The sequence below is a fragment of the Artemia sp. Qi Xiang Cuo genome, chromosome 4, assembly GCF_049724085.1.
Source record: "Artemia sp. Qi Xiang Cuo chromosome 4, ASM4972408v1, whole genome shotgun sequence".
NCBI lineage: Eukaryota > Metazoa > Arthropoda > Branchiopoda > Anostraca > Artemiidae > Artemia > Artemia sp. Qi Xiang Cuo.
Genome location: NC_142797.1, coordinates 70,092,584 through 70,105,420, shown reverse-complemented (window position 1 = coordinate 70,105,420; position 12,837 = coordinate 70,092,584). Strand labels below are relative to the sequence as shown.

The 12,837-nt window shown below is 37.0% G+C and overlaps 1 protein-coding gene across 1 annotated transcript in view; it reads right to left on the bottom strand.

Moving 5' to 3' along the window:
- The window catches only part of LOC148953380 (brachyurin-like), a 29,998-nt gene extending 18,896 nt beyond the window's left edge, over positions 1-11,102 (bottom strand). Inside the window, exons 1-2 of the mRNA XM_089088507.1 lie at positions 10,981-11,102; positions 7,287-7,440 (exon numbers count right to left, since the gene is read on the bottom strand). Of these exons, the coding sequence (XP_088944633.1) occupies positions 7,287-7,440; positions 10,981-11,019 (193 nt within the window). The 5' untranslated portion in view covers positions 11,020-11,102. The remainder of the gene's footprint in view (positions 1-7,286; positions 7,441-10,980) is intronic.
- Between the last annotated feature and the right edge of the window lie 1,735 nt (positions 11,103-12,837).

Sequence of the window (12,837 nt, the reverse complement as noted above, 5' to 3'; positions counted from 1 at the left end):
GAATGGAAATCCACTAAAAATACTAGTTTTAAGGAAAAATGAGTAACATAAGTAGTATGTTAACTTATACTTTGCTTGCCTTATGTTCCATCCTGTTTTATTTGCGGCCTTTACGTTCCTTCCGGTTTTTCTGGGAGGTAATTCTACTTCTACTGGTCATTACATCTTTCAAAGAGGAACGAGTATAACTTGATTGGTGATTAGGATTTGAATAAAAGGAATAGTTTTCGTTACAAATGATATTAGTAAGAGAATTGAATTCAAAGATGACAAGTTTTTCTGACGTAGATTTCTAGTTCATGATACATGTCTTTTTAGCATTTGCAAAAAAGGGGTAATTAGTGATTGGAAAAATTTTTAATGCTTTTACAATCGGAGATGTTTGATTAACCTTTGCGAAAAAAAGGGTAATGGGATTTGCGAATTGGAGGAGATTTCGCGGCAAAAAGGGGTAATTAGTGACTGTAAAAATTATTAATGCTTTTACAATCGGATGTGTTTGATTAACCTTTGCAAAAAAAAGGGGTAATGGGATTTGCGATTTGGAGGAGATGCCGTAATTATGTACTGTATAATACACAAGTGATGTTTTGGAGCGTATTGTCAATTTAACGAGAAATGACTGAAAAGTGTTTTGAGGGAGATGGGTTGCATGGAGGGTTGAGTTGCATGAGAGTTCAGTTAAAGGGGAGTACAGTTAAACGGATGTTTAGTGAAATAGGGGTGAGTTGCATGGGAGGTCAGCAGCTCGTGGGTTCAGGGGCATGGGGTTCTGTTGTAGAGGGTGTGGGTTATACCGGGGGGCACTTCGTGGGTGCGAGTCTGGGGAACGAGGGGGGGGATGTGAGATTGGGAGTAGACGGGATGATAGGGTACTGTATAATACACAAGTGATGTTTTGGAGCGTATTGTCAATTTAACGACTAATGACTGAAAAGTGTTTTGAGGGAGATGGGTTGCATGGAGGGTTGAGTTGCATGAAAGTTCAGTTAAAGGGGAGTACAGTTACACGGAGGTTTAGCCAAATGGGGTTGAGGTGCATGTGGGTTCAGTAGCACAAGGGTTCAGTTGCTTGGGGTTCAGTTGTATTGGGTTTTGGTTATACAGGGGTTCACTTACATGGAGCGATTCTGTTGAACCAGGGGAGGGGGGGATTTGCGATTTGGAGGAGATGGGATGATAGTGTACTGTATAATACACAAGTGATGTTTTGGAGCGTATTGTCAATTTAACGAGAAATGACTGAAAAGTGTTTTGAGGGAGATGGGTTGCATGGAGGGTTGAGTTGCATGAGAGTTCAGTTAAAGGGGGGGGGGGTACAGTTACACGGAGGTTTAGTTAAATGGGGTCAAGTTGCATGGGGGTTCAGTAGCACGAGGGTTCAGTTGCATGGGGGGTTCAGAAGCTTGGGATTCAGTTACATGGGGGGGGGAGATTGTTACCTGATTCTTTTATTCTAACTTAACTTGTAGGAATAGGACTTCATTCCATTGGCTAAATCAGTTTATTCATCTATAAGGGTGAACAAAAAGACTATTAATTCTCCGTATTCTTCTTCTTCTTCTGATCATGCGCCCCATGCCTCCCATGCCTCCTTCTCACTCGGGGTCAATCGACGTCTTAATATCCGATAGAAGTTGCATATTCCAGTCATTTTTTTTTTTTTTTTTTTTTTTTTTTTTTTTTTGTAGCTCCTGTGCTAAGTGAATGGTATTCCACTGTACACTCTATCATTTGACAAAAAATCCTATAGAACTCTGTACGAGTTGACCATGCAATCCCTAGATCATGACTCTCAACTATTTGAAAATGGAACTCTCTTTGGACTGTTTGTGTTTCTTTGGGTTGTGTGTGTCTCTTTGGGCTCTGTGTCTCTTTGGGGTGTTTGAGTCTTTTTGATCTGTTTATGTTTCTTTGGGCTCTTTGAGTCTTTTTGGTCAGTGTTTGTCTCTTTGGGGTGTTTTGTGTCTCTTTTACCGGTTTGTGTTTATTTAGGCTGTTTGTGTCATTTTGATCTCGGTGTCTTTATTTTGGATTATATTTGATTTTAGTTACATGGGAGGGGGGGGTTCAGTTGCACGGGGGTTGAGTTAAATGGGGCTTGAGTTCCACTATAGTAATGCTTTGTCGTGGTTTAAATTGTCACAGTTACTCTCTTTGGGCTGTTTGTGTTTCTTGGGGTTGTGTGTGTCTATTTGGGCTCTGTGTCTCTTTGGGGTGTTTGAGTCTTTTTGATCTGTTTATGTTTCTTTGGGCTGTTTGAGTCTTTTTGGTCTGTGTTTGTCTCTTTGGGGTGTTTGTGTCTCTTTGTCATGTTTGTGTTTCTTTGGGCTGTTTGTGTCATTTTGATCTCGGTGTCTTTCTTTTGGATGTTTGTGTCTCTTAGGGACCGTGTGGGCTGTTGTGTTTCTTTGGACTTTTTGTGTCTCTTTTGGACGTTTGTGTCATTTTGATCCCTGTGTATTTCTTTTGGATGTTTGTGTCTCTTAGGGACCACTTTACAGTGCGGGGGGTAAGTATTTAGTTTAAATAATTCTAGGAGGAACTAATTTTTGTGGGTGGTACTGAAAAATGTTACGTGTTAAATATTCGGATAAACCTTGGACTATAAATAAGGCTATTGCGTCTTTCTGAACTTTCTGTTGGAGGCGGGAGTAAGTATTTAGTTTAAATAATTCTAGGAGGAATTGAGTTTTGTGGATGGTATGGAAAAATGGTACTTGTTAAATATTCGGGTAAACATACGACTAAGAATGAGTTTTATGGATGGTATGGAAAAATGGTACTTGTTAAATATTAGGGTAAACATACGACTAAGAAACGCTTCACTATAAATAAGGCTCTCGTGTTTTACAGAACTTTCTAGGGCGGGGGTAACTATTTAGTTTAAATAATTCTAGGAGGAATTGAGTTTTATGGATGGTATGGAAAAATGGTACTTGTTAAATATTCGGGTAAACATACGACTAAGAAACGCTTCACTATAAATAAGGGTCTCTTTGGAGGGTTTGAATCTTTTTGGTATGTATGTGTCTGTATGGGCGTTTTTTGTCTCTTTTGGGTGTGTGTCTCTTTTGTGTCTTTGGGGTTTGTGTTTCTATTCGGTCTGTGTGTATTTCTCTTTATCCAGTGTGTGACTCTTTGGGCTGTGTGTGTCTCTTTAGGCTGTATGTCTCTTTGGGCAGTTTGAATCTTTATGGTCTGTGTGTGCCTCTTTTGGCTGTTTGTGTCGTTTTGGGGTTTGTGTCTCTCTGTTGGATGTGTGCGTCTCTTATCTTTTTGGGCTGTGTGTCTCTTTGAGCTGTTTGAGTCTTTTTGGTCTGTTTGTGTGTCTGTTTGATCTGTTTGAGTCTGTTTGATCTGTGTTTGTCTCTTTGGGCTGTTTTTGTCTCTTTGGGGTGTGTGTGTGTCTCTTTTGGGCTTTGTGGGTCTCTTTGGGCTGTGTGTCTCGTTGGACTGTTTGAGTCTTTTTGATCTGTTTGTGTCTCTTTGGGCTGTTTGAGTCTTTTTTTTTTAGCTGTGTTTGTTTCTTTGGGCTTCTTTCTCTTTGGGCTGTTTGTCTTTCTTTGGGCTATGTGTGTCTCTTTGGGCTGTTTGAGTCATTTTGGTCTGTGTGTCTTTCTTTTGGCTGTTTGTGTCTCTTAGGGGCCATGTGTACCTCTTTGGGCTATGTGTGTCTCTTTGGGGCGTTTGAATCTTTTGGTCTGTATGTGTCTGTATGGGCATTTTTTGGTCTCTGTGTGATTCTTTTGGCTGTTTGTGTCTCTTAGATGCCATGTGTGTCTCTTTGGGCAATGTATGTCTCTTTGGAGAGTTTGAATCTTTTTAGTCTGTATGTGTCTGTTTGGGCGTTTTTTTTCTCTTTGGGCTGTGTGTGTGTCTCTCTTTTGTGTGTGTCTCTTTGAAAAATAAACTGATTTAGCCAATGGAATGAAGTCCTATTCCTACAAGTTAAGTTAGAATAAAAGAATCAGGTAAAAATCTCCCCTCCCCCCCCCATGTAACTGAATCCCAAGCTTCTGAACCCCCCATGCAACTGAACCCTCGTGCTACTGAACCCCCATGCAACTTGGCCCCATTTAACTAAACCTCCGTGTAACTGTACCCCCCCTTTAACTGAACTCTCATGCAACTCAACCCTCCATGCAACCCATCTCCTTCAAAACACTTTTCAGTCATTTCTCGTTAAATTGACAATACGCTCCAAAACATCACTTGTGTATTATACAGTACACTATCAGCCCTTCTCCTCCAAATCGCACATCCCCCCCCCCTAGGTCAACTGAATAGCTCCATGTAAGTGAACCCCTGTATCACCAAAATCCCGTACCACAGACCCCCATGCACCTGAAACCCGCGTGCTACAGAACTCCCATGCAACTCAACCCCATTTAACTACACCTCCGTGTAACTGTACTCCCCTTTAACTGAACTTTCAAGCAACACAACCCTCCTTGCAACCAATCTCCCTCAAAACACTTTTGAGTCATTACTCGTTAAATTGACAATACGCTCCAAAACATCACTTATGTATTATACAGTACACTATCATCCAGTCTCTTCCAAATCGCAAAACCCCCCCTCGTTCAACTGAACCCCTCCATGTAAGTGAACCCCTGTATAACCAAAACCCTGTACAACTGAACCCCATGCAACTGAACCCTCGTGCTACTGAACTCCCATGCAACTCAACCCCATTTCACTAAACATCCGTGTAACTGTACTCCCCTTTAACTGAACTCTCATGCAACTCAACCCTCCATGCAACCTATCTCCCTCAAAACACTTTTCAGTCATTTCTCGTTAAATTGACAATACGCTCCATAACATCACTCGTGTATTATGCAGTACATAATCACGGAATCTCCTTCAATTTGCAAATCCCTTTACCCCTTTTTTTGCAAAGGTTTATCAAACACTTCCGATTGTAAAAGCATTAAAAATATTTCCAATCACTAATTACCCCTTTTTTGCCACGAAATCTCCTCCAATTCGCAAATCCCATTACCCCTTTTTTTCGCAAAGGTTAATCAAACATCTCCGATTGTAAAAGCATTAAAAAATTTTCCAATCACTAATTACTCCTTTTTTGCAAATGCTAAAAAGACATGTATCATGAACTAGAAATCTACGTCAGAAAAACTTGTCATCTTTGAATTCAATTCTCTTACTAATATCATTTGTAACGAAAACTATTCCTTTTATTCAAATCCTAATCACCAATCAAGTTATACTCGTTCCTCTTTGAAAGATGTAATGACCAGTAGAAGTAGAATTACCTCCCAGAAAAACCGGAAGGAACGTAAAGGCCGCAAATAAAACAGGATGGAACATAAGGCAAGCAAAGTATAAGTTAACATACTACTAACATATACAATTTTTATAAAAGAAATTACTTTAAACAATTGATTAATTTGAATACTTATGCCCAACCAGGTACACAATGCCAAAAAGAGGCAAATGTCCACAATCTCAATGCATTATGTACAGCAGAGTAAACGTCGAGTTGATATACCTCTGCTAATTCAGGCGCTGGATAAAGACCCATTAAAGAACCAAAGAAAGTGAAAATGAAATCTGTTTGGTTTAAATTGGTTAAGGGCTAATTTTCATAGCCATATACCGTATATCTTTAAAACTTAGGAAAAATAGATATCTCAAATTTTAGTGCCAAACCAAAAGAAATGTACTTGAAAAATCAGCAAAACAATCAACCTGGCAGCACTGACAGAAAGTTAATATTGCTCTGAAGACTTTTCAATTTTGTAACAACCAAAAGATAAATACTCGAAAGCCTTGGTTTTCAGGTATTAATATGCCTAAGATGGGTTAAAGGACCAAAAATTTTTCTGTTATGACGTCCTTGGTATTATATATGACCTCTTGGTAAGTAGTAGCTGATCAAAAAGTTCGTGGTAACGAACTGTAAGTAAGGAGTGACCTGGCTCAATAGTAACCAAAACTCTAAAAAACGGAAATTTGGTACCAACAGATATATCAAAAGAATTGGCTTATTATGCAAAACACCCCCTAAAAGTATTAGAATCTTGATGAAAATTACACCATCAGATTCAGGGCATCAGAAAACCCTACTGTAGTAGTTTCAAGCTCCTATCTGCAAAAATGTGCAATTTTTTATTTTTTGCCGGAAGAAAGATCACGGATGCGTATTAATTGTTTTTTTTTCGTTTTTTTTTCAGGGGTGATCGTATCCACCCAGTGGTCCTAGAATATCGTGATATGGCTAATTCGAACGTAAATTAAAAGTTGTAGTGCCCTTTTCAATGACCGAAAAGATTGTAGGGCAACTTGGCCCACTCCTCGCTCCTTTTCCCCCAAAGTCGTCCAATCGAAATTTTGAGAAAGCTATTTTGCCCATCATAGTTGAAGCGCCCAAGAACTGTATCTTTGGATATAGCTTGACCACCTCCCCCCACAGCACCAGGGGAAAGGTCTTTAAGTCATAAAATTTTCCCATTTTCTAAACACAGTATTTGTTATTGTGAAGTATAGACACATTTTTGGGAGGGGGGGCAAATTTTTGGCTGAAGTTTTTGCATGGCTGAATTTTCCATAGAGAGTTAAGTTTCCAGGGGGTTAACTTGTCAGGGGAAATTATACACTGGGCGAATTTGCCAGAATTCCTATACAAAATGTTTTTTAAATGTCTTGCTTTCTTTTTTTCGTCTCAATTTTACGCATAGAGTTGTTAAGAGTAATTATACGGGGTAATTTTCGCCGGGATTGAATTTTCTAGAGAATGTTTCTATGGGGAGGGAAATTTCTCCGTAGAGGCGGGGCCAGATTTACTGGCATTACTTAAAAACGTTCAGAAATTAAATTAAAAAAAACAAGTTTTTTCATCCAAAAGTAAGGAGCGGCATTAAAACTTACAATGAACAGAAATTATTATGTGTATGAAGGGGATTGCCCGCTTCTCAACACTTCGCTGTTTACGTTACAGTTTGAAATGCTCCCCAAGTACATTGGGGTGGTTACTACTAAACAAGGTCCATTTAATTAGAACAATAGGACGTCTTCCTGAAAGTTCTAAAAAACTTCGGCGTAAGAAGTAAGGTGGTGAGGAGGGGACAATCCCCTTCATATACGTTATGATTTCTGTTCGTTTTAAATTTTAATGTTGCTCCTTACTTTCAGCTGGAAAAACTTGTTTTTTTTATTTAATTTTCTGCAAAAACCTATATTACGACTATTTGATAGTACAATGTTTACTAATCCCTCTATTTATTGTTTCACTTTCTATAGTAGTTAATAAGAGAAGTTACCACGGAAGTTTTTAGCATCAGATGGTATTTGGTATGTTTCTTGTGGCTCGTCGTGTTTGATAAGCTTCAGAGTATGAGGTGGGACTTTGGGTGTCCTGAACTTAATCTTGCTCCAGTCAACACTCCTGTAGGGCCGATACGGGGAAGCAAGTGCCTGTAAGATATTTGAAATTTCAAAAAAAAAAAATTTTATAGTTGACTTTTGGACGAGAAGGCTATTTAATTTCAAGGATTTCACCATAAGATAACATGCTCAAAAATTGCCAAGTAAATAGGTAACCAACGGATTTACAGAGGATAGATTAATGATCCTTTGAATTATTGTTCTTGTTTTGTTTGTAAATCAATATTTAAAAAAAATTAATGTGACATTTAATAATTTTAGTAATTAATTCATATTCATTTTATTATTAACATAACAAAAAAGTAAATTATTATTTAGAAAATAATAATAAATAACAAAGGACAGCTACCTTGAGACTCAATAATGCAATTGTTGAAGATATTGGGGGATAAAACTGGCCCCTGACAGGCACCTTTGTGACTGGAATCAAAACTGACCGTGGTGCTGGCGGAAGGCCTTTATCGGGAGGGAGCTTGAGTCGCACGCGAAGGTGAGAGTAAAGATCACGGAAAGCCCGAATGATATTTGAGTTCACTTCTCTTTTAGCTGAGTTTAGCAACATAAGCGTATGAATCAATGAATCAAACGCTCTCAGCAGATCTAAGCAACCAATCGATAGGCTTTCTCCTGCTTTGTGTGCATCTAGGAGGGCATTTGCAACGACATGGAGAGCTTCAGCACAATCAATACCGTGTTGGAAACCGAATTGTTTTGGAGGACTGCAACACAGTTTCTCAAACTCATCTAGGAATAAAAGTTAAAATAACATGCAAAGAGAAGTAGCAATCGTGATTGGACGAAAAGAGGAGCATTGCATGGTAGTTTTTCCTTTTTTAGGAACTGGCGTAAGATCTCCAATTGAGAAAGTGGTCAGGACAATACCCTGTATGAGGTTAATCTGCATCAGGAGAGTTACGTGACTAATGAGGGCGGGCCCACCACCTTTTAAATGGAATGCACTGATTTCATCAATCCCGAAAGATTGTTTAGGTTTTAGGCGAGAAATGGCCTTACACACAGCTCCCTCTGTTACAACATAATCACCCTGAGGACAACTAGCTAAGAAGTCATCCAACTCAGCTTCGTATCTTTCGTTGAGGGCTGGGTCAGGAGCAAAAATTCTGACTATTAGTACGCGTACCATTCAGAATCAGGGATAGCAGATGAGGAAAAAGACTCATCACTTTTAGAGGAAAAAAAACGCTAAAGGAGAGAAGGATCGTCCTAAATGAAGGTCTTAGCAAAATGAATGAGCTTTAAGAGGTTTTGCGAGTTCAGGTGCGAAAATAGGTTGGAAAAATAATCTCGAAAAGGCTGAGTAGGAATAAATAATAATGAAAAGGTGACGCTGGGTAACGAAAAGATCTATCGAGTGGGTAGCTTCACTTATCTAGGTAGTATTAGTAGTAAAGACAGCGGGTGAAGTGAAGATGTTAAAAGTAAAATAGCCAAGGCCCAGCGTGTTTCTTCTAAGTTGAAAAATGTTTGGAAGAACAGAAAGATAAGTCTTCAAACTAAGATTAGAATATTGGAAGGTAGATGTGAAAAACGGAGGAAGATGTTTTCCAGAGAAATTGTCTACGGATTGTTTTGGGTACCAGACTGACTGACCATATCTCAAAAGTAGGTTGTACGAAAAGTATGGTTCAATCCCGCTTTCTAGGTTTATAATTAGATAAATATTAGGATGGATAGGGCGAGTTCTGTGGATGAAGGATGACAGATGACCAAAGATTGTCCTTTTAGGCCAACCGTCTAGGGCAAAAGAAAAAGCAGGTTGTCTCCTGTTGGGCTGGGAGGATGACGTAAGGATACATTTAAGGGAAATGGGAACTTCCTGAGAGAGTGTAAAGAGGAAGGCGTTGAATAGATTTTTCAGAAAAGGCACGCAAAGCATACGGACTACTCCTACCCTGCAAACGTATGTAAACCCGCCATATACTCTGAAGGATTTATTCTGTGTTCGTTATCCCGCATGTTCTGTCCCTCTCGCCGTTGTGGTCTCTTTTCACCGAAACAGATAAGCATTCAGTCTGTCAGGTTTAATATAAATATGCAAAATATCTGTTAAGTGTTGCGCCATGGGAGAGAAATTCAAGAGTTTTGAAAAATTACAGCGTTGCGGACCCGACTACTGCAGCTACTGAGCGAATCGTCCGATTTTGGCGTTCGCTCAATCCTGATCATGATATGTACTGAGCTATCGTAGGCTAGTTTGATTACGAGTTTAGTATGCTGTATATAGATTGTTATTGAAGTCTTATTGTTTCTCTTATTGCGTTTTCTTTTTCTCTTTTTTTTTCTTTTTTTCATTACTCCGTTGTGTAACCTTGTGTTATTTATGATGGGAAATAAAAACCATTCATTCATTCATTATGATTGAGGAGGAGTCCGCGTAGTCGTGTTTGCCTCAGGCGGCTTGATGATGCAGTGAGTTGTTAGCAGTAGTAGTAGTATATATATATATATATATATATATATATATATATATATATATATATATATATATATATATATATATATATATATATATATATATATATATATATATATATATTTATATATATATATATATATATATATATATATATATATATATATATATATATATATATATATATATATATATATATACTCTTTTTAAACGAGCAGCTGTTTATTGATGTTTGTATATACAAATTTTTTCTTGAAAACGGTTAAATATTTTTTTTTCTGAAAATTGGCACGTTGGGATTTCTGGCATGAAAAGTCGCGAGTTTGAAAAAAAAAATCGTTTAGTGCCTTAATTTTGGAAAAACGCTTTTCGTGTAAATAACGTCACACGGCTTTGCGACTCTCCTCTTGAGAAGATCCTTACGTAAGAATTGTATTAAATGAAGACAATAAATAAAAATCATTATAAGTAACAATTGCAAAAATTTTTCGTTATAACTATTGAAAAATTCGAACTGCGTATGAGCGAAATAACAAGCAATTTACAAGCGAGATCTGTTAATGTAATTGACAATCAAAAATCTTAATTCTTAGGATGAAAAAACAAAAAAGCTTTGCAAAAATTCTATTTTTTTATAAAAACAATGATGTCAATTAAAATCCAACAGAAGTTAATTAGAAATAGAATTTTTCCACAAAAGAAGTTTATCAAAGAAAAGTAATGAACTATATTAAACCTAAGCTTTGAACTATGTAAGACAAGCTTAATCATTTCATAAGATAATGAAATGTATTATCATCAGCGTTACTACATACAATTTTAAGAGTAGGAAAATACGAGCAATAAATCAGATTATTCTACTTCTGCTTCCAAAAGAAAGAATGAATTCTATTTCAGTAAACACAATAAAACCTATACACTGTTTATTAACATAATGTGGATTCAATTTATATTTACTTAATAAAAAGTGTTTTTCAACAAAAATGTGGCATAAACTAGTTTAATACTCATCTATTTTTAAACCTCCACACTTATTATAAAACAAATAGGTTAAGCGACTTTGAAAAGGAGTAAATTCTAACAAAAAAATCAATGTTTAAGTAAGTAAAGTCTCTTAAATATGTAAAAAATCTTACGGTGACCGCCAAGAGAAGAAGAAGAGCGAATTGTTTCATTTTCAAATCCCACTAAAAATATTGAATTGAAAAGCAATATTTATATTAATTTTCAACTGATAAAAGCGTCCATTTCCGAATCCGTTTGATATTGGTTCGTAGAAATCAAAGTAAACAAGATACTAGAAAATTTATAGTGAACTTTATACAGCAAAAACTCTTCATCAAAAAAACAAATACAGATATATCCTGGACAGATGATGAAATACAAATATAAGATTTTTTTTAGGTGCGTAGTTTGAAAAGGGATATATCTAACCTTCTTTTATCTGTTTATTCAGAATGATTTTCCCAGAAACAAAATTATAGGAAGCTCCAAACGGTTGAGGATTTTGGACAGGGGAGGGCTTGGTGACATTTTTATTTTTGTATAGTCTTTGCTTTTCTTTATCCATATCTAAAAGAAAAACGTTCTCAACTTCTTGCCAATGAATTTGTTAAGGAAAAAAAAAGTAATGGTATTTCTAAGGAAAGCCCGAGGGGCCATATCTGGCTTCATCCAAGAGTTTGAGAAAAAACTGCAAGTAAGAACTGGCCTGGGTTAACAATAATCGAAAATTTAAAGAAGCCATGAGGCTGAAAAATTTGCCTGATTTTCGCAAAGAGGGAAAACACCTTAGTAGAGTAGTAGGTACCATTTCTATGGCCTTATGTTCCTTCCTGTGCTATTTGGGTAGATTATGTTCCTTCCTATTCTATTCTATAGAAGCTCTACACCTTTTCAAAGAGAGCGAGTAGCCCGTCACATCTAGGTAACACTTCTATAGAAGCTCTACACCTTCTGAAAGAGAGTAAGTATCCTTTCACACCTGTACTTCCTTGGTACCTTTCCAAACAAAGTGATAAAAAAAACGGTTTAGCATTTGCGAATTGGAGTATACGAACGATATTAATTGAATAATAGGGAAAAAACAGAGCTAGATAACATTTGCGAATTGGATCGTATGAAGGTGGAGAGAAAAAGGGTATAGCATTTGCGATTTGAACTCTATGAACAATATTAATTAATGTTTGAGTAATAGGAGCGTGAATTATTCTAATTAGTGATTGCATCGTATGAAGGTAGAGAAAAAAAAGGGATAAGGGATTTGCGAATTGGACTATACAAACGATATTAATTGAATAATAGAGAAAAAAACAGAGCTAGATAGTATTTGCGAATTGGATTGTATGAAGATGGAGAAAAAGAGTTAAAGTGATTAGCAGTTAAGGTAACCCCGAAGGGCTTGTTAACTCAGGCAATTTGTTATTAATTTGAGACAAAATAAATCTATGAAAATTGTTAATGATGATTGAATGACATTGCGATTTGACCTAGCTCTACCTCTCCGATGTGTTCTGTATAATACACAAGTGGTGTTTGAACAGTGTTGTCAGTTTAAAACAGAGTATAGCGTTATAGTATACTAAAAGTTGATACTATGAGAGAGGTAGATGGCAAGAAAAGAATTTTAATAATGAAATTCAGATAAAACCTTAGAAATCCTTGCAAATCAAGTAGTAAGGTGTATGTGAGTACGAACCATCAAGAATCATAAGCACCAACGACCCTAACCAGCAGAGACATCGACCCCCCAAAGGTCCCCTATCCCCAAACTTGAAGGGCGCCCCCCCCCCTCCAACTTTTTGGCCCCCTTCCCCATTTTTGTTTTTTATTTTTTTTAACATAATATATTTTTTTCAACTTTTTTTTACATGTCTTTGAATGAGATGAAACATGCTTAAATTCAGTAGTGTTTTGTCGTGGTTTACCTTGTCACAGTTACATTCTCTTAATTTTTCAAAGTTCATTTTGAATTTCTATCTTTGAAATGCAAG